Below are 22,578 nucleotides of genomic sequence, written 5' to 3' on the forward strand. Positions count from 1 at the left end.
CACGGAGACGTCGGCTACTTTGAGGCTGTATTTGTTCTAATCAATGACAATCCTGCGCTTTGGAAAATGATCTGACCAAGCATATGAAACTAAGAACTCATAATTTCACAAAAGGTACAAACCACTGTGTTCTCCTGTGAAGAAGTGCATAGATCTCCACTTATACAACAGTTATTTTAAAATTACTTTAACTTGATCTTGTAAAAAAAAAAAAAAATACATCTATGGCACCTTGGTGTGATCTGAGAACGCTCCGAGATTTTAGATTTAATGTGCCTGAATTTCTTCTGACAGTAGATGTGGAGACATACACACAAACCAGTTCTACATTATTCTACAGCGCATCATCAATGACGACAAACCAATTAAAGGCATGAAGAAATTTTATTAGTTTTTTGCCCTTAATCCCCAAAGCAATTAGTTGATTAGCACGTTTGGGTAATATAGTTTAGGAATTGCACCTGTCTCTCTATAGATACCATATAAGTCATACAAAATCAAAGGTGAGCAGTTTCCCAGGATGTTTCCATAATGCTGTTGAACATATGAAGTAAAAACTGGGAACAGAGTGGAGACAACGTCAATCTAAATCAAAGAAAATTGTTGCGTATAATTTCTGTCACCTCAATGATGGCCTAATTCAAATATGTACGAAATTACTTTCCTGGAAGCCCGTTATTGACATTTCCCTGATTTTATTTGTCAGTATTATTTAAAAGAATCAACAAAGATTTGAAACACAACGACTCTGAGGAGACGGTCAAAGAACAATACTATTGTTCCCTAGTCCTCCTCTTCCTCGCTGCTGTTATCGTCCTCATCCTCGTGGCAGTCCTGCTCAGTGGGCTTCATCGCAGAAACGTCAATCCCTTCGCTCATCAGCAGGTCTTTGGCGTCTTGCACCGTCTCCTCGGGCAGAGAGGGCGAGCGTGAGAGGATCCAGGCGTAGTCGAGGTGGAACACGTCGAAGAAGTTAGTGCAGGAATACACAACGGTCACGTTGGTGTAGTCGGTTTTCAGAACCCAGTACGGACTGTAAGGGGTGACTGAAGGGATAACACGGAAATGTCAAACCATTTACAGAGTTGAAAACGAAGAGAAAGATGGTGAAGGGATATATATATACGAAGCTCTTACAAGATGTAAAGCTGACTCCAAGTTTTGCTGGTTCATCCTCGTCCATAACCTTTGCTATGCCCTCAGCCGCCATCCTCTCACCGTGGCTGTAACAGATTTTACGGGACTTAATAGCCATTGATTGGGTCTCACAATAAAAAAACACATTTCTACAGAACTGATTTCTCATCATTTCAAAAGAGATTGGAATTTATTCCTCAAAAGATTAGTCAAGATATAAAGAATGACATCCTGTTGGTTATCTTAGCTTACCATAGCACACAAACAAGAGATAGTCTGACTCTATTACTATTAATACACTGTTGCACCGTCTCAACACTGTCTGTTTTAGTTTGTCAGTAAAACAGATACATTTGAATAAGTTCCAGCTTTTCTTTATCACAATAAATAACATGTCCAACTTTTTCATTCTATAAAATGTAAGTATTAAAAATGTTGTCAAGAGATATAGAGATGTTTTCCCTATTAAACAACCCCCTTGTTAGCTTAGCTTAGCATAAAACTTAAAAGAATAAATAATCTCACCTGTCCCCATATTTCTGAGAACAACTTGTACAATTAGCTTTTCATAAAACTGAACCAAACAATAAATAAAATATTTTTTAATTTGAGTATGAAGGTCAGAATGCACAACCTTCTTATCTTAGCTCAACTTTGTGTAGCTTAGCTTATCATACACACTAAAAATGAGAAAGTAAATCACCATATTTCCTCACCATTTTGAAAACTTCTTATATAATTTGTGTTTTCATATATTAAATTTGAACATTGAAAATACTGATAGGGGTTAAAAAAAATGTGAACATGCACAGTTTAGCATAAACACAGAAATAGTTGTGGTCTTCTTTGTTATTAAAAAAAAATAAAACATATAAGTGCATAAACATATTAAAGTATTATTCTAGGTACTAAATATTTGACTTATTGTGATGTATACTGAAAACCCGCTGGTTAGCTTAACTTAGCTCAGCGTGGATAATGGGAAAAATAGATATTCTATAGAAATCTATTCATATAAAAATGCATAAAAGATAAAGCATAAAAATATGGAGTTCTGGGAGTTAAACTTTCTGTTTCCTAATGTGAATTAGTGTAAAAATGTACAACCTATTGACTAGCTTATCTGTGGTTAAAAACGTAAACAGATGTGTTAGCTTTAGTTTATCAGAAGCAATATATAAGAAAAGACATGTTGCACATATGTACAGTTTATTTGTAGGTACATGAAACCTAAAACATTAAAATTTTAAGTTCTAGGAGGTAAATATAATGTTTATTTAGGCCAACACATCCTGCTGGTTAGCTTGTGTTAGCTTTACTTAACTAAGAATAAAGACAATAACCTCAGAATGTCATGTTTTTAGATGAACCCGAACGTAACCACACAGAGTACAGTTAAAAAGAGAGTTTATTGAAGATGATGAATTGTGGAGGAAGATGACCAGAGTTCAGACCAGGCTGGAGCTGTAAAGGGCTGGAGCTGGCGAGCAGAACGGAGACGGAGCATGAAGATAGCTGGACCAGCAGCACAGCAGCATGGAGACTTGAGAACCGGAACTTGATCAACAGCACGACTGGATGAATACTTGCATGACTGGAGTGAGAACAGGACCAGAGTCACAGCGGAGAACTCAGGCTGGATGAGAACAAGATGAGGTGAGCAGCAAAGCGCAAAATCCACAAGAGTAAACAGAAACCAACAGAACGAACCGACAGGGGAGGACTGAATGCAGGGAGCTTAAATAGGGAGGCTGACAGGTGTGCTGAGTACTGGCTGATTAGTGACTGACAGGTGTAGATGATTACTGAGCATGGAATCAGGAGCTGTATGGAAGGTGGAGAGTGCCATGAAATGTCCATGGTGCAGCAGGCAAGGCTGCACCATGACATCACCCCCCCCCCCTTAAGGCCGGCTTCCAGACGGCCCAAAAAGAATCCAATAAAAAAAAATAAATACATAAATAAAATAAAACGACCCACCCAGGGTGGGCGGAGGGAGGTACTGGATGGAGGGCTAGAGTCTAAACCAAAACTTCCCAACCAGGGCAAACCAAAATAAAGAAGAAAACGTAGGCAAACAAGAAAGCATCTAAACTACACTGGCAGTAAAAAACCTAGGAAACGCCGGGGGAACTAGAGGGCAAAGGAAAACGCCAGCACGTATGGAAACAGGGATCTCAATGACACCAGAAAATCCAAAACGCCAGGGAACAGAGGGCGTCCAAACACGCCAGGGAAACAAAGGTAATCTAACATAACATAGGAGCACTAGCAAGCACTATGGTAATAAACGAACACTAAGAACTCAAAAACTAAACGCTAGGAAAACTAAGAACCGCTGAATAACTCTGAAACTAAGGGATGCTACGTAACTCAAAAACTAAGGAGTGAAAAATAACTCAAAAATAAAGGCGTGCAAAATAAAAACTAAGGGGTGCTAAACAACTCAAGAACTAAGGCAGAACTAGAAAAAAATGTAACTAGAGAACACTGGGGCCTTATGGGCACAGGCAGTGACGGCTGCTAGGAGACCGGCAGCAGCTAGGCCACATAGAGTGGTCGTGGAGGACGGCCAGGACGTGGCAGGCGGCGGAGCAACATCGCCCGATCGAAACCTCGAGGAGGGCGGCCCCGCCGTGGCAGAGCCAGATGTGGGCGTCGTGGTGGGCGACCCCGACGACGCAGAACTAGACTTGGGCGTCGAGGTGGGCGACCCCGACGGCGGAGCCGGCAAGCCCGAAAGGGGTGTCGCGGAGGACGACCCCGACGTGGCAGGGCTGAATGCGGGCGTGGCGGAGGGCGACCCCGACGTAGTGACATGGTCTGTTGTGGCCAGCGGCGGAAGAGGACCCTGGAAAACACTGGGTTACCGACTAAGGGTGGCGTCAAGCCACAGGACACAGGACTACCGGCTTCGGAGGTCACAAGACTACATGCTACGGAGGTCGCAGGGCTACATGCTACGGAGGTCGCAGGGCTACATGCTACGGAGGTCGCAGGGCTACATGCTACGGAGGTCACAGGGCTACAGGCTACAGAGGTCACAGGGCTACAGGCTACAGAGGTCACAGGGCTACAGGCTACAGAGGTCACAGGGCTACAGGCTACAGAGGTCACAGGGCTGCACGGTTCAGGAGACCCCGGGCTGCACGGTTCAGGAAACCCCGGGCTGCACGGTTCAGGAAACCCCGGGCTGCACGGTTCAGGAGACCCCGGGCTGCACGGTTCAGGAGACCCTGGGTTACGGGTTTCGGGAAACGCCTGGCTGCGGTTTTCAGAGAACACCGGCCTACAGGAAACAGGCGACACCGGGCTACAGGACACTGGAGAAGGTCTCAGACTACAGGGTTCAGGAGAATCCTGGCTACCGGCTACCGGAGGCCCTGGGCTACAGGATACAAGAGGCGCCGGGCTACAGGATACAAGAGGCGCCGGGCTACAGGATACAAGAAACGCCTGGCTACAGGATACAAGAAACGCCTGGCTACAGGATACAAGAAACGCCTGGCTACAGGCTTCAGGAAACGCCTGGCTACAGGCTTCAGGAAACGCCTGGCTACAGGCTTCAGGAAACGCCTGGCTACAGGCTTCAGGAAACGCCTGGCTACAGGCTTCAGGAAGCTGTGAACCCTCCTGGGTCTCCATGTCAATGGTAGGCGGCGGACCAGCCTGAGTCCCCGCGTCAATGGTAGGCGGCAGACCCTCCTGGGTCCCCGCGTCAATGGTAGGCGGCAGACCCTCCTGGGTCCCCGCGTCAATGGTAGGCGGCAGACCCTCCTGGGTCCCCGCGTCAATGGTAGGCGGCAGACCCTCCTGGGTCTCTGCGTCGACGGCGGCCGGCGGACCCTCCTGGGTCTCTGCGTCGACGGCGGCCGGCGGACCCTCCTGGGTCTCTGCGTCGACGGCGGCCGGCGGACCCTCCTGGGTCTCTGCGTCGACGGCGGCCGGCGGACCCTCCTGGGTCTCTGCGTCGACGGCGGCCGGCGGACCCTCCTGGGTCTCTGCGTCGACGGCGGCCGGCGGACCCTCCTGGGTCTCTGCGTCGACGGCGGCCGGCGGACCCTCCTGGGTCCCTGCGTCGACGGCGGCCGGCGGACCCTCCTGGGTCTCTGCGTCGACGGCGGCCGGCGGACCCTCCTGGGTCTCTGCGTCGACGGCGGCCGGCGGACCCTCCTGGGTCTCTGCGTCGACGGCGGCCGGCGGACCCTCCTGGGTCCCCGTGTTGATGGTAAGCGGTGAACCCTCCTGGGTTACTGCGTCACATGTAGGCGGTGGACTCTCCTGGGTCCCCACGTTGGACGACAGACTGGCGTGCTCGAGAGCCGCCTCGGACGCCGGAAAGGCTTGCTCTGAGCCTGCGTCGGACGCCGTACTGGTGTCAACCAGATGCTCTGTACCAGGCTCCTCTGATGCAGCCAGCGAAGCAGGACCAGGGCTTTCTGTGGCCGCCTGGGCAACAACTAAGTCTTTAGCTGCGGGCTGAGCAGGTGCAGGGGCTTTGGCTGCGGGCTGAGCAGGTGCAGGGGCTTTGGCTGCGGGCTGAGCAGGTGCAGAGGCTTTGGCTGCGGGCTGAGCAGGGACAGGGCTTTCTGATGAAGCCGGTGGCGGGGTTATGGAGACCTCAACCTCTGATGTTGGTGTGGCCCGATAGGGAAGCAGGTCATCCCTATCCCCGTAAAAGAAGTCCCACAGCTGGGTCTCATGGATCTGGGGCGCTTTGGCTGGACGAGGCGTGGACCTCTGAGCAGCGGCTGAAGACTTCACCCGGGGAGCAAGCTGAGTGTTGTGGAGGTGGTGACCGAGCTGAGGAGGAACAAGATGGTTTCTGCTCTGGCTTGCTGGGACAGTCGCAACGCTGTCGGACTGACTCACCAGGGGAAGAGAGGTGACGTCAACTTCAGCTGGTGCGGCTGCAACAGCAGCATCTGGCCGGGCTTCGGGGAAGGTCATGTGCCGGCGGACCCGACGTCTGCGCCGGGAGGGACCGGGTGGTGATGAGGCAGCAGGAGCTGTGGCAGAGACAGTAGCAGCAGGAGCCTCAACAGCGAGAGGGACAGAGGCTGGATCCGTAACTGGAACAGCGGCAGACTCAGCAGCAGCTTCAGCAACAGGTGCAGTAGGGGCCGCTGACGTGGAGGAGGCCGAATCAGCAGCGCCAAAAACAGCTGCCGAGATGGACAGGCTGGAGGGCGGAGGTCTGGGTGGAAGTGGCCTGCTGAAGAGCTGGGCAACTGCAGCCCGTTGATTCCAGTCGAGCTCTTCGTACACCCCCGAGAATTCGAAATATGGTAAGAGTTCTGTTTTACTCTTCAGCATGTTCCGCACCTGAGCCACTGCACTCACCCGCCTTGAAGGTGGACTGAGCGTGGCGATCATATCCAGACAACCTCGAACCTGTTCCATGAGGAGGCCCGCGTTCTCCTGGAGAATGTGCTCCGCTGCGCTGCTGTCCGGGAACAGAGCAGGATCCATTTTGCCGGTTCCTGCAGTAAAACTCTGTGCGGGTTTCGGGTTCAAATGGTCGGTTCGTTCTGTCATGTTTTTAGATGAACCCGAACGTAACCACACAGAGTACAGTTAAAAAGAGAGTTTATTGAAGATGATGAATTGTGGAGGAAGATGACCAGAGTTCAGACCAGGCTGGAGCTGTAAAGGGCTGGAGCTGGCGAGCAGAACGGAGACGGAGCATGAAGATAGCTGGACCAGCAGCACAGCAGCATGGAGACTTGAGAACCGGAACTTGATCAACAGCACGACTGGATGAATACTTGCATGACTGGAGTGAGAACAGGACCAGAGTCACAGCGGAGAACTCAGGCTGGATGAGAACAAGATGAGGTGAGCAGCAAAGCACAAAATCCACAAGAGTAAACAGAAACCAACAGAACGAACCGACAGGGGAGGACTGAATGCAGGGAGCTTAAATAGGGAGGCTGACAGGTGTGCTGAGTACTGGCTGATTAGTGACTGACAGGTGTAGATGATTACTGAGCATGGAATCAGGAGCTGTATGGAAGGTGGAGAGTGCCATGAAATGTCCATGGTGCAGCAGGCAAGGCTGCACCATGACACAGAAAGCTAGAATTTACTTCATTTCTTGAATACATCCTTACCAAAATATAGAACATAAAAGAAAATGCTAATGTGTGATTCTGAATAGACATTTAGTTTTGGAAATAAACTAGTAGAGACTAGAAATCCGTTGCTGACCTTAGTCTAAAAATGTAGCATCAAATAAACAGCAAGCTAGAGGAACACCTAATTTCATACTTGTGAATAAAAATGTCGCAAAATAAATAAAATACCCATGTTAGTTGGAAATGAATGAGCAAAACATAAAAGCTAAAAAAATATTGTTGCCCTGCCATTAAAAAAATCATAAAAAGAACACACATCGATTTTCAATTCTTTTTACGTTTACAGTGAATGAAATGAATATATATATATATATATATATATATATATATATATATATATATATATATATATATATATATATATATATATATATATATATAGACGTCAGAGCGTCTACTAACTTGTCGTTGCAAGAAAAGCAGAATTACTCACACGACCTGAGAGTTGACCACCTGGACGGTGCCGTCTTTCTTCAGTAAATAGTCTGCCTCAATGCACTTTCCTTCAGCAAAGTAGGCAGGGAGCTTCTCTATTTCATACCACTTTCCCATGTACTGTGAACAGAAACAAAAGACAATGTTTGATAAGCTGATGGTTTGCTGTTGATGACTTCATCTATAATCCAAAAAATCTTAACAAATAAAACAACTGGACCTCTATTATGAAGCTGAAGACGTTTTGCTTCCCGAAACATCTTCAGCTTCATATTTGAAGTCCAGTTGTTTTAGTTTTTAACCTTTTTTGGATTGATCATGACCCGGATGACTGAGAATCTTCACCGACTTCGTGTAATTATTATTCAGCTTTACCTCCTCCAGCTGGAAGTCGTCTTGCACATCCGCATCGGGACAGCCGCCCAAGTGAATTGTCTGAGCTGAGATCAGAGGCAGCAACAGGACGATGAAGTACGAAGGAGACATTGTTGCTTCTGGAGCTAAGAGGGAACAGTGCAGACATTAAGACAGGAAACAGCAGCAGGTTACTGATGCACATGTACTCTATGCTTCGAGTGATGTGAAGCAGCAGGAAATAGGTGTGAAGACCATGAGTTTGCCTGATTTTTCATGATTTGATCTTTGTAAAGCAACTCAGTGCGGCTTCACTGCAAAAACAGAACTAGAAATAAGTAAAATGTTCTTAAAATTAGTGTATTTGAGCAGGTAAATAAGACGATTTGCCAATGGAATAAGATTTTTGCACCTAAAATATAAAACAATTCATCTCAATCATCTTATTTCAAGTGCAGGATGTCTAATTATCTTATTTTAGGGGTCAAAATACTCATTCCATTGGCAGATAATCTTATTTACCTGCTCAAATCAAGGATAAATACACTAACTTTAAGAACATTTGACTTATTTTTAGATCCGTTTTTGCAGTGTTGTAATCCAGCTGGCCTCATATACAGATAAAGAAAATAGAGAAATTAGCGTTCACCTGTAGTAGTGACTTCTCAGGGTGCATTTTAGTACTAATATGCATCCGTTTCTGCTGTTCGGTTTTGTTTTATTCATATTTTTACATAAAGACATTGTATTTTAAACTTAAATGGATTTTTAAAGTGTTATTTTACTGACCTTTTCTTATCAAAATCGGACCTCTGCGTAAAATATGGCTTTGGCTGGAGATACCGACGTGTGAATGTCAGGAGAACGTACAGCGACGGCATCTCAGTGTGAACGTGTTTGGTCTAAATAAGTTCCGGTGGATGTTATGGATTTTATATGTTGCTCTGCTGTTCAAATGTTGCACAATCATTTCTTTGCATGTTATTTCTCCCATCACCATCCCTAAGAACGCCGTGGATCGCTCTCAGTTCCTGGGAAACAGCCTTTCTCAGGACCTGAGCTGGTCCGTACCACTGAGCTATATTATACACTGGAGTGCTAATCACCGTCTGTTTGAACGAGTCGCTTTGAAGCCACCGGCCGCCATATTGGTACTCCCTATTTTCCTCCACTAACTAGGGAATATGTGCGCTACAGCATCGAATAACGAGGATTTTTTTCATGTTCAGGGGGGGCTTAAGACTTTTAAAATGTCAAATGCCATATACTTTTATGTTATGTTCTAAAACTATCAAGTACTGAGAAAGTCATGTGCTGAAATATTTTGCATTTTATTCATTTAAATATATATATTTAACATTTATAAATATATAAATAACAATATACAAAAACATATATTTAGATATATGTACACATATATATACACATATACACATACTTAAATATATATATATATATATATATATATATATATATATATATATATATATATATATATAAAATATGAATAACATATAAAATATTTCAGCACATAATTTCCTAGTAGTTGATAGTGTTAGTAAATCCACTGACTGTAGAATTACCTGTGAAACGTTTTCACACAGCCAGAAAACTGCTTGTTGTTGCAAGTAAATCCTATGGGATTCTGTGAGAGTAGGGAGTAGCAAGATGGCGGCCAGTGACTTCAGTTTTTCGGCAAAATCAGCACTACAGTGTATTATATGGCTCAGCGGTGTACTTCCTGCAGCAACTCCACTTTCCTCGAAAGCTGCTGGACCTGTTCCACACGGCCGTCACTCAGTCTGCTTTGTGCTCATCCATCACTGCGTGGCTTGACTCGTCCACAAAACAGGACAGGTCTGGACTGCAACGAGCAATCGGGTCAGCAGAGAGGATCATCGGGTCTGACCTTCGTTCCATCCATTACAAAAGCTTTCTAGGCTTTAAACAGACAGTTTCTCCCCCCAGGTTGTTTCTCTGATGACCCCTGGCCACATCAACATCACGCATATTTGCACCAACCACGTCTTCCTCTTTCGTGGAAAATCTGTGTGTTCACACTGTATTCACAAGAAATATATTCCTATTTACCTTTTCTGTTTATTCTACTCGAGATGTCTAAAGAATTTGATCTCAAGACGTCTTTTTTGAAATCAGAGTGGAACCGGAAATAAAACCTGATCGGGTTTTCTCCAGGTGTCCCGACTCTTACCTAAACCCTACATACCAATGATTCTCACACCTTTGTTCACACTTAGAACAACATTCTTTTGGGTTTTTAGGACCAGGTGCGGCCTCTTGAGCAACGTCGGAACCACCTGATGTAACACACCCCACGCAGAAACATCAAGTTCTTTCTTTCAGCGGGTCTCTCACATGATTTATTAGATAACCGGTCTGTGCCGGGCCCTGTTGTCTATTTCTGAACACTACACGTTAATTTTAAAACATTTTATTTTATATTCTGGTGGATAAAACGCTTATCACGGCTGTAGAAGCCCGACCGACTTTAGCCAATAATTAGAAATCAAGTTTTTTATTTTGCAGAGAAACTTACGTTTAAATATAAACTAACATTCCTGCAGCATTTTTCAGGTTGTACTAACTACAGTGGGTAGAATACCAACTAACATGAAATAAAAGTGAAAATGTTTCTTTTTATAGATTTGACGTTACAAACCTTGACACTCAACCCTACAAGTAAATTAGGTTCTTGAAATCTACAGCCGTTTAATGTATCTTTTGATAACTTTTCCCAGGAAAGTGCTAAAGAACAGGACAATTTTTGAAACCATAAAGGTAATAAAAGTAATGCTAGCTTAAGCAGCTCTTCCTGGGTGTTTTCACAGGTGTATGCCTAAAATTTCCACCTAATTGTGTAATTTTTCTATGTAAATGTAACGTTCCACTGAAGAAAATGTATTATTTCCTTTACGTAAAGGCTTTTAGGAAAACCTTTGTTTTACAACCAAAAAAGGGAAAATTGTTGTTTAATTTAAATCCAACACAAATTTCCTGTAATAGATCCTGTAAAAACAATAAACTCATTTGTTTCACGAGGCTTTTTCGGCTAGAGACAAATTTATTTTGGGTTGTGAAGGTTGGCTGAGCCCTGCTCTAGATGATGACGTTCCCATTTATCATTGTTGTTTCTATACTTCACAATAAAAGCTCCCAAGGTTTTCAGGTGTCGAAACTGTTTGAAGAAAAGATTTTGTTATCTCAACAGCTTTAAATCTTTTGATATTTGTCAAATTAGCGGCCAAAACAGGAGGATTTCCATCTGCCTAGCACATTAACGACCCATCAGACAAACCTCTGCTTTTGTCCATTATATCCCCTATATCCATCTTTTCTAACATATACGGCACACATCGAGTTTATTAACACGTCACATCTGGGACGCTTTAAGGAACCAGAGACGCAAACAAGTAGATTTTAGCAAAATCCTGCAGCAGCCAAGTCCAGGTTAAGGAGTTTTACTCCACCTGATGACTTATGAAGACTTAATAATGAAGTTAAATCAAAAGGTACATCAACAAAGTATTAATTTAAGGGTGGGGACAGTTTAGAGACCATGTTGGCGCTGGGCTGCTAGCTTTTCATCTGCATTGTTCACGATGTAGGATTTGTCATGGTGGTGGAGAACAAGCAAGACATGTGGCGTAAACAGGGAGGTTCAAACGTTTACATCCATTAATATTCTGTTGAATAATCTTTGACTAAATAAATTAATCTTAAACACTTTTTTTTTAAGCAGCTTTTTTTGTTGCTTTTTACAGTAAAACAATGCTGAGAGGAGAGTAGAATAAAGCAGGATCCCAAAATGAATTAATCAAACTTACCTGAGGACTTTGTCAAGGTCGCCTGTTTTTTTTTTGTTTGTTTGTTTTAAAGAATATAATAATATATATAATAATGTTGAACATAAAACCTGACAGGTGTTGAGCTTTCTCACCTGAGCTCAGAATATAATAATATATATAATAATGTTGAAAATAAAACCTGACAGGTGTTGAGGTTTCTCACCTGAGCTCAGAATATATATGATAATATAAATAATAATGTTGAAAATAAAACCTGACAGGTGTTAAGTTTTCTCACCTGAGCTCAGAATATAATAATATATATATATATATATATAATAATGTTGAAAATAAAACCTGACAGGTGTTGAGTTTTCTCACCTGAGCTCAGAATATAATAATATATATATATATATATATATATATATATATATATATATATAATAATGTTGAAAATAAAACCGGACAGGTGTTGAGTTTTCTCACCTTAGCTCAGAATATAATAATATATATAATAATGTTGAAAATAAAACCTGACAGGTGTTGAGGTTTCTCACCTGAGCTCAGAATATATATGATAATATAAATAATAATGTTGAAAATAAAACCTGACAGGTGTTAAGTTTTCTCACCTGAGCTCAGAATATAATAATATATATATATATATATATAATAATGTTGAAAATAAAACCTGACAGTGTTGAGTTTTCTCACCTGAGCTCGGAGATGCTGTCAGGTGCTGGTTTGAGTCCGCTTTGCACTAAAAATCTGCAGAACTCGATGAGCTTCTGGCTTCCTGCTTGCGTCACTCTTGAAACACGAAGCTCACTCGTCGACAATGGCTTTAAATGTCAATTCCTTCTTTTATGTAGAGTCAACAAAGGGTGTTACTCGTGGTGTGTGGAAACTTACTTGATTTATTCATCTGCTTTGTAACACACCCCTTTTCACAAAAAAGGGCCGCGTTGAACTTTCTGCTCCAACATTTCCCAGAATTGGAGCCTAAACGTCTCTTGCTCAACAAAAAAATCCAGGTTCTTCTCTCAGGTGCTCGTCTCTTTCGCTCCATGCAGGTTCTCACATTTCTGGCTCAGTTAATTAGATTTTTAAATAGAATTTTTAATAAAGGATCTAGGGCTTTTGAAAGCTCACTGGGCCCAGAGCACCACAGATTCTCCACCGTGCTTTTTTATTACATTAGATAATTCTTCTGCCCAACAGACCAACCTGTAGTGTTTACTGAATAGTTTATCTTCTTCGGCTGTTGGGTCGGATTCCAATCTCAGAGAAACACAAAGTCATGAATTAGTCATCTGACATTCCTACAGTGCCTGAGCTGCTTTAGGCAGTTCAGTATGATTAAAAATAAAAACACATTTCAAAGGGATTTTTTGAGGCACTGATATATTGCTGATTTTGTTATAATTATTTCTAGTTTTCTTTTTTCAAAACTGAACTCATTTTGGTTGCTTTTTTGGAATTGATACTAATAGAGTATGCCACTTACTATAATTAAAGATCAGCCATAGAATCAGTGGAAGAGGCTCCCCAGCTAATATGCCACCAAGGCAACTAAACAGGGGAATGGGGAATAAAAGAGCATGAAATGCCAATTTATGTATATATTTGATCTATTTCTATCTTGTTTTTAGCTCGTCTAACATGTGGCAGCATGATGTAAGCGTTAACAATGTTATCGCTTTAATTTCTGAAGAGGACTTTTAGAAATGATAAGGAACCTGCACCAACTCTTTTACATTTTGTATTTTCCACAATTCACAGAAACAACACTGATCGGCAGCGAATCAAAGGGCTTTTCATCATTTCTTTTGTTGTATTTTGGGTCATCTGGGCCAAAATTGGCTTAGTCTGAAAGCATAATCCCCTCTAAAAGATATTGAGCACCAAAGCTTTGTTTGACCCAGATGAAGAACCTCAGGTGAATTAAAGACAACTGATCTAACACAGTTTAGAGGCCCCAAAATGAATCAAATCTTTAGGGATCTTTTTTTTTCTATGTCCTTCCATCACCAGAAACTTAAAACCACAGATGAGCTTGAACACTTTTGATGAGAAAATGTTTTTATTTTTTGAGTATTGTGCATTTAAACTCCAGTCAAGCGCTATCTCGCCCCAGATCAGATCTTTTCACCACTGCCAGCGCTTCCGGTTAAACTAAAATAAAATACCTGGGTTCACTTTTCACTTCCATAGAAAACATCACCTCGTCCCTTTGACCTGAATTAAACGTGGCAGTCAACATCCTTATCTTTTTTGCCACGCCACAATCTAAACTGGTCCGTCTGCTTCGTCCACTTCTTTTATGCTGCGTCAGACCACAAGCTTTTTGGGCAACAAAGGCATCTGATTTACATGTGGACAGGCTTCAGGTATGGAGAGCCAACAGGGCCATAAAACATCCATTTTACCACGTGTCTGGTTAAAAGTGACGCAAAAATGCGTTTTATAAGTCAGTGTAGCAGCCTGTTATATAACATTTTCCATCATTGTCCTCCATGTTCACATCTCGCCATCTAGTGGTTATTTAAGGGGGGAACCAATTATAGACCCCTTGCAACCACGTGACTCCGTTACCCAGAACCCCTTGCGTGGCGGCCATATTGGTTGGCACGCCATTTGACGAAATGACTAGTTCTCCACGTATTTTTCTTCTTTAGATAACGTATCACAAGATCGTTTTAAGAGTAAGTTGATGGTTGATGGTATCAGATTGCCAGATCCACACAGCAAAAGCCTGAAGGGACGGAGCGAGTCTGTGAAATGCTGGCGGCTCTCCGGCCCGTGTAGCTGTTGCTGCTTCAGACAGCGGCGGAGGGGAGGTAGCTATCGCTACACAGGCGGCTCTCCGGCCCGTGTAGCGATCGTTACACGGGCCGGAGAGCCGCCGCTGTCTGAAGCAGCAGACAGCGGCGGCTCTCCGGCGGCGGAGGCAGCAGCCGCGGCGGCGGAGGCGGCGCTGTCTGCTGTCTCCGCCGCTGTCTGGAGCAGCACTCGCTTCCTGCTGCTCCAGACAGCGGCGGCTCTCCGGCCCGTGTAACGATCGCTACACGGGCCGGAGAGCCGCCTGTGTAGCGATAGCTACCTCCCCTCCGCCGCTGTCTGAAGCAGCAACAGCTACACGGGCCGGAGAAGCCGCTGTTGCTGCTTCAGACAGCGGCGGAGGGGAGGTAGCTATCGCTACACGGGCAGCTTCTGCGGCCCGTGTAGCGATAGCTACCTCCCCTCCGCCGCTATTTAAGTAGAACAATGACTAGAGCCGAATTAAGTTGTAATTTACCGGAGATGAAGTGTAGACTGCAAATTCTCTCGTAGTATGTTGGCTCCCCCAGTCCATTGGGAGGGTCTGCCTGCGCTCTTTTCATTGAAAATATCCAATTCTTTCTTCTTTCCTCATCCTTCGGTAAACGACAGAAACGTACATCCAACGATTTGGAATGCCTCTCTGTGCAACCGGGAGCACAACAAGTCGTAGGCATTGCTTAGATTCCAAAAGTAAACTAACTAAAAGTACGCTCTAAATCACCCGTTTTGTCATGTAGTAGACGGGCTGTCAGGCTAGCCTGCCCACCAAGATGGAGGCGCGCACCCCCGATCACGTGACTGTGACGTCAGATGCAAGGGGTCTATTGCAGGATTAAGTCTCTGCAGGACATAGACATTATATAAGAGTAGAGCCCACATTGACTGTTGCGGCGCAGAAATTACGGCCGCCATCTTGGGGCGGTCGACCTTCTTCACTATCCTGCTGATTCAAGCTGAACAGACGAATGATGCCTCAGCACTGTGTGGCTTATTTTTGTTGAATCGACGGACTATTGACGTCAGGGCTCGAGGGATGACTTTTCACAAGTAAGATGAAAAGAAATTGTTTATATTTTTGATTAGAATATTGGGTAGAGAGATACAGGTCTACACGTGGATGCTATAAACAGAGTCCAAGTTTTTGTGACTTAGTCTCTCCAAAATTGCATCTGCTCCGTGAAGGCATCAGCGCTTTAGACATTAGTGAATAAACAGCATATATATATATATATATATATATATATATATATATATATATATATATATATATATATATATATATATAAATAAAAGTAAAAAACAAAGCAACTGGACTTGTTTTCCATAGTTGAAGACGTTTCGCTTCCTCTCCAGGAAGCTTTTTCAATTCAAAAAGTCTGGAGTAGTGTGGAGTACCAAACTTTATACTACTGCCCAACAAAGGCCTTGCAATGGCTTAGATAACATGCAAATTCAACCGAAACAGGTCCACCCCTTAGTAATGGGCGGTCGTTAAAGCCATTAAGCCAGCAGATTGAACCGAAACTGGTCCACTCCTCTGTAACGAGGAGTCGTTAGGGTTGTTATTGGCCTGGCTGAAAGGAACGATGTTTTGATCTTCAACTACGGAAAACAAGTCTAGTTGCTTTGTTTTTTTACTTTTTTTGGAATGACCATGACCTGGATGACTGAGAATCTTCACCAGCAAAATGTGTTTGTGTATATAGTAATAACAAAATTATAAAAATGTATCAGTGGCTGTGTTTTACAACATACATACATCCTGTCAGAATATTCTATTACTTTAAACCCCACTAAGATTATTTAAAAGCACTGGACCATTTGTTATAATAGCTATAGTTTTAAACTTTTCAGCAAACTTTGTGCCATGGTATTCCTTGAGGGTGCTACAGTCAGGATGCCGTAAAACACAGCTAAGGTGGTGTTTTGTGGCACTTTCAGCTTTCCATATCTGAGACGTCTGGCAGCGCATCAGGCACATCTTGCGCTGTGCATTTGGAAGCTTTCCGCGCATTTCATGCTGCCTGTTTGGCTTGACCACAAACAAAATCAGCTTATTTTGCAGCTGGACGCAGAGCGGCAACCAATCAGAGACTCCGCTATGTGACGTAGTGGCAGATTTTGTGACAGGAAAAAATATTTCTACTTCACATCACTGATAAATGTTAACATCAAGCCTCCTGAATGATGGACTCGGCCTAAAGTAGAAGATGTGCCAAAAGTTACGGCAGCAATGCAGACATAAACATGTCAATATTTGGTGCCAGGTTTTTGTCAACCTGACCTCCTAAACTACTAATAATCATTATGTCACAGGTTAAATATTACTCTTCATTTAATTTATGCATTAAAAAGCCACCGGAATGTTTGCTTAAAATATTTATTCTTTTACATTACGGTCACAGTATGTGGTAGCAGCTGTCATATTCTGACGTCTATATTTCTATAATCATATCGGCACAGGGGATTTTTTTGCCAAAAACCTGGGACCGGACATTAATAATCATTTTAATGTTCACACTGCTGGCGTAACATATTCTACTTTAAGCCACGCTATGAAAAACGCCCAATGTTTGCATTATTATTATTGTTGCATTAATTTTTGCCTCAGAAAATAAAAAAATGAGGTAAACCCGAGTAAAAAGCGTTCCAGTTAATACAGTTGGAGAAGTCTGGATTCCTGAAAAATGATAATAATAAATAGTGAGGATTCGAATATGGCGACGACCAGGAAAGCTTGTTTTTGTTAGTAGTACCTCTTAGAAACGTCCTTTAAAGCTACACTTTTAATTTGTTCATTTTAGAGTTGCAGCCGCTACATGTTACATTGATTTTGGACGCACTCTTACACTGTCTGTAAAATAAACTGTATTTCATCACAGCTTGTATTTGCTGATGCAAGGAGCTGCCATGTTGGATCTGACAATCAGCGTTAAAGGAGCTATAAGTAATACTGACACTTTGTGGCTCAAATCGGTACTACAGCTTACCAGTCATAGCAATCTAATATGCCGTTTTTAAGCAGCGTGCTGTTGTGAATTTTTTACTTACACAGGACAGGAATGTGATGTATTCTGTTCTAGTTCTGGTCCGCTTCTCTTACTGGCTTCCATGTTTGGAGGCTGCTGCTCTTTTGCCAAAATAAAATACCAAATACTGCGCTCTGTTTTGGGAACTCTCTTATACCAGGAAGTAAAGGTTTGAAAGGAGAAAAAAAACTAAGACATTGTTGATGGAGAGGACTGTTTGTGTATAGAGAATGATAATGATTCAGGTTGATTTTACAGTAAATATATGACTTATTGCTCCTTTAATTCAATTTATCCGACTTTCCGAGGGGAAAGTACGACTATAGCAGCCGCTACAGTAGATTTTTCTGATCAGAAGCCAGAATTTCCAAGTTCCGACATTAACTGGAATGCAGCATAACACTTTTACTGCAGAGATATCCTTTGTAGCTGTTTTGTTGTCTCCTGAACATAAATCATTTAATTTATTCATTGAGGTCTGGGAACATGCCAAATGGGAAAATTAGAAAAGCAACCTCCACCCTGTTAATGTGCAAGAGGAGAAATTAGGAAATAAAAACCTGCAGCAATGCAAAACTGTACATTAGATTTTTATTTATTTCCAGTGTTTGTTGGGACGAGGCGGCACTGAGCCCATGCTCTGCTGCAGCAAACATTCGTATCATTCAGCTTCTTCTTCTTCTTCTTCCCCCCACGTTAAAGGCGCTGGAGCCTTCTTCTGCGCTTTAGAAGCACAGCTGGGGGCGGGGGTGGTAACGAAACAAATGCTGGAGTTGAAGGTTTCACTGAAAACTGGATGTCATCGTTTCAAACAATCCTCCCGCGAGTGACGACCGATTTATAAAATCTGCTTTCTTTAAAGAAGAAAACAAAAGAGGCACTTTTTCTTTGCGCAGATAGAAACAACGTGCGCATGTAAAAACAGACTTTTCATTTTTTCCCCGGGGACACACACAAAAAAAAAAAAAACACTAATGTACCGAAGCGTTACATACTAGCATTTCATCATTACCGTCGTTTTTTTTTTTTTTTTTTTTTTTTTAGGGATAAAACTCTATCCGACCTCCAGTTCTTCCGGCTGCGCTGTGGAAATAAAACTCCCCGCAGGACGCAGCTCAGAAAGCAGCCGTCGGCGCTCCGACGTACAAACGCAGACGCTATCGTCCGGAGCGACACATTCAGTCCTCCCGCCGCAACCTTTTCGTCTTCCGGTCCGTTCCAGTATTATAGCAGAGGACGTCTTTTAACGTTGGTTTAAGTAACAATCGTCAGAGCTTATACACAGTATGTACAGTAGATACAGAAAGTATACTTTAGTATAAAAAAATATTGTGCTAAAATACACACATTCACACTTTACTCTGCTCCGCCTACAGGTACTGGTAGAACCGGGAGCAGCGGGTCACGTGCGCTCCGGGCACTTTGTGCGGGTGGCCGTCCGGCCCCGGCGGGGTTTTATCGGGCTTCCCGCCGCCGTTCACCTGCTCCGGCGTGGCGTCCGGACCTTTGAGGCGATCGTCCTCCGGCTCCGCCCTGGGGGCCACCGCCTGGCTCGGCTCGGAGCCCCTGAGGCGCTCGCGTGTGATCCAGTCCCCGATGGAGAGGTCCTGGGAGGAGCACCTGGGCTTGAGGCGGTCCAGAGCCGACAGATCGGCGGCCCCGTCCACGCCGCCCTGCTCCCTCCAGTCGTTAATGACCGCCAGCTCTGCGAAGTCCCTCTGCCCGCCCATGGTGTGCCGCCGCCGGATGTTCTTCTTCCTGCCCCGGGCGTCGGGGGCCTGGCTCCTGGCGGTGAAAATGTCGTCGGCGGACGATCGTATGCGGAACCTCAGCCGCTCGGTGATCTTCAGGTGCCAGGCCGGCTCGGGGCGCTCCGAGGAGCTGACGCTGCTCGACGACCGGCCCTTCTTCATCACCTCCAGGACTCGGGACAAGCGGCTGGAGGACTCCGCTCGCCCCTCGCTGCCCGCGGCGCCCTCCGCTGACGAGTCGCTGTCCGTCTTCTGCCTCAGGGACCACCGCCTGGACAGCGTGTCGCACTCGATCATCCTGTACGTGGGGAAGAGGCGCCGCGCCTCCTGCTTCTGGGCGCCCGCCGCCTTCGCCTCGGTCTCCTCCTGACTCTGCCTGGGGCGAGGCGTGGACTGGCTGCTGCCGCCTCCAGGGGCGAACACGGGGAACTCGCCCTCGCTGTCCGTCTCCGTGGGTCGGCCCTCGCTGATGAGCTCGCTGCGCTCGTCGTCGGCCTCCTCGCCGCCCTGCAGCACGCTCGACTCGCCGCCGGTGAGGAAGGTGATGGAGGAGGTGGTGGAGTAGTCGGAGGTGATGGAGCTCACCTCGGCGCCCGCTCCTTGCCCCGCGCCGGCGGGCAGCTCCAGCGACGCCCCCCCGGTCCACTTCTTGGGCCTGGATCGTGGGATGGACGCCCCGGAGCTCATGGTCCCCAGGTCGGAGGTGTTTTCATCCACCTGGGACGGGGCGTCCGACAGGGAAACCTTCCTCTGAGCGGCCGCGCGGTGGCTGACAACTGGAGACGGCGAGGGACGACGTGGGGGAGTCTTTTCTTTGAGGAATAACGAGTTTCTGTGCTCCCTCTTAGCTTTGGATGCCAGCTCCAGGGATCTCCCCTTCTCCGTCCTCTCCTCGGCCCTCGGTTTGTTGCTGGGGCTGTGGCGGATGTCGCTCGCCGCCTTGGTCTGCAGCGACTTCTGGCCGGGGACTTCCTTTCTGGGGAACACGGCTTCGAGGTCGTCGTCTGAGCTGCTAGGCTGCGGCTTCTCCCTTGGCCTCACTCTTTTGCGGCTGGCGGCAGCAAAGATGGAGGAGACCAGGAGCTCTCTGCTGCACTGGTCCTTCCCAGAACCCCAGGAACCCTGCAGGGGGGGGAGGGGGATGGAGACGGGGTGGAGGAAAAGAGAGGGATGCACAGGTGAGTAACGTTAAAGTGGCAAACAGGACAAAATAAGCCCTCATCCCTTAAATCAGTACTCCACCTGCTCCTGAGAAGCACCAATCAGAGAGGTGGACAGAGAGAGGGTCGTTAGCAGCATCATAAGGAGGGTGCACATCGTTACTGTTTGCATGCAGCCTTGAAACAGAAGCAGGTGAAGCAGAAGCTGCAAAAGGCACGAGCACTGCCATGAAGCCGAGGAGGAGCAGCGAGAAAGCAGCAGCAGCAGCAGCAGTGAGAAGCAGCGCCCCCTACTGACCGCCTCTGAGACTGTTTGTACGACCGGAACTACCGCAGTCAAGAAAACCTATGAGATATTTACACATGTGCAAAAAAATATATATACTTCTTCTTTACCCCCAGATTCCAGCATTTGCATAATCAGGCTGGAATAAAAGCAGCAATGTTGCAAAAAACAAAGGACGAAAGAATTACAGGTATAAACACTATTTCATCGTCTTTCTGAGGATGGCTACGGTAGATTATTAGTCTGCATCTCAGCTGATTCTCTCTTCCTTCAAAATCATCCATTAACCTTCCTGTTTCCCTCCAACCTGGCAGCTACATATGCAACATCCTTTGTCGAATGTATTTCACTTTCACACGTGTCTTCCTCTTATTCACGCTCATCTATTCTGTCTGGCTTTCATGCTTATTCTTTCTTTCCCCAGAGTAAACTTCCCCCTCTCCATGCTTTTTTCTCCCCACTTGCTCGTCTATAAATCCCTGAATGGCTTAGCACCTAAATACACAGACTTGTTATCAATGCAGCATTTAGTTCCTATGCTCCACTTATCTGGAAAAGACTTCCACAAAACTGTAAAAGTGCTGAAAGCCTGAGTTTCTTTAAATCAAGATTAAAAACACATTTGTTTACGACTGCCTTCGACTGTTCTAGTTAAACTGTTTTACTGAAACATCATTAGTTCAACTTTGTATTCCAACTGTTTTTAATATTTGCTTTTAGTTTCTATTCTCCCATGTTCTATTTTGTTTCCAACTTGCTTTTATTCTGTTTTGTTTTCCTATATTTTAATCACGTAAAGCACTTTGCATTGTCTCTGTACTGAAATGTGCTATACAAATAAATGTGCGTTACTCCCACTAAAGATCACAATATCATCTGCAAACATGATGATGTTACACAGGAAGTCCAGCCTGTCTGTCTCCAGCGCAAAGACGGAGCTCAAAGCTGAAGTGTTTGTCAGTACGATAGGGTGAATATGGCTCTAGATGTGTCAAACTCAAGGCCTGCAGGGCGAATCCGGCCCGTCAAGGCAATTTATCCGGCCCTCAAGAGCCAAAAATGGCACATCATGTTATAAAGTAGTTTATATATGTTTTTAAAGTGTATAAAGTGGCTAAAACTGTGCCTCCTCTAGCGAATGTTGATTTTGTTTACTGTGTAGTAACAGCATCCTGCCACTAGATGTCATCGTTTCCCCACAACAACCCAGAAATGTCCAAAAGGAGAAAAATTGATGCAGACAGATGAGCGTTTAAAGTGAAACTCACCCCAATATCAAGTTTTTTTTGTAGCAACTGTATAAACTGAGCCTAAGGGTGCTACTTTGATGTTACTGTGTATTTTATTTTAACTGAAATGAAATTGTGAAATCAAAAGTATCATCTATACACATGATGCACAGGAAGAAACGTTACATTATGCACATGATAATAAACGTTCTAGGCATTTTATATCTCAATTATGGCAGTTTCAGTCTTTAATATTATGAATTGAAACCTCTCGGAAACATCCTTACTCTCTTCCTTAGAGTTTAGCTCAGAAACTATAAGCAGATTAACTAAATGTCATTTAACTAAATTTTCGATACCTGCTCATGTTTTGTCAAAGAAAAATTAAATCTAAAAGCCCTTTTTTTTTTTTAAAGATCGGAGGCAAAGAG

The 22,578-nt window shown here is 44.6% G+C and overlaps 2 protein-coding genes across 9 annotated transcripts in view; both read right to left on the minus strand.

The window, feature by feature from the left end:
• Positions 1-365: 365 nt before the first annotated feature.
• LOC105935755 (apolipoprotein D) lies at positions 366-12,723 on the minus strand. 2 transcript variants are annotated; one of them, XM_036125538.1, is made up of 5 exons: positions 12,584-12,723; positions 8,085-8,203; positions 7,708-7,829; positions 1,138-1,223; positions 366-1,046 (listed from the first exon to the last, which is right to left on the minus strand). In XM_036125538.1, exons 2-5 carry the CDS (start codon positions 8,193-8,195, stop codon positions 784-786), a joined length of 582 nt encoding a protein of 193 aa, XP_035981431.1. In that variant the 5' UTR covers positions 8,196-8,203; positions 12,584-12,723; the 3' UTR covers positions 366-783. The 2 variants fall into 2 exon arrangements, with proteins under 2 accessions (XP_035981431.1, XP_021179120.2); XM_021323445.2 differs by having other exon boundaries at positions 8,085-8,209; positions 12,584-12,722.
• A 5,572-nt stretch (positions 12,724-18,295) lies between these two features.
• LOC105935735 (rho GTPase-activating protein 21) overlaps positions 18,296-22,578 on the minus strand; it is a 133,474-nt gene continuing 129,191 nt past the window's right edge. For 6 of the 7 annotated variants that reach the window (XM_036125446.1, XM_036125445.1, XM_036125443.1 and 3 more), the window contains one exon: positions 18,296-20,594. In XM_036125446.1, the coding sequence (XP_035981339.1) occupies positions 19,092-20,594 (1,503 nt within the window). In that variant the 3' untranslated portion in view covers positions 18,296-19,091. The remainder of the gene's footprint in view (positions 20,595-22,578) is intronic. The other variant, XR_004927454.1, reaches the window with a different exon arrangement.

Source organism: Fundulus heteroclitus, chromosome 21 (assembly GCF_011125445.2).
Source record: "Fundulus heteroclitus isolate FHET01 chromosome 21, MU-UCD_Fhet_4.1, whole genome shotgun sequence".
In the NCBI taxonomy this organism is placed as follows: Eukaryota; Metazoa; Chordata; class Actinopteri; order Cyprinodontiformes; family Fundulidae; genus Fundulus; species Fundulus heteroclitus.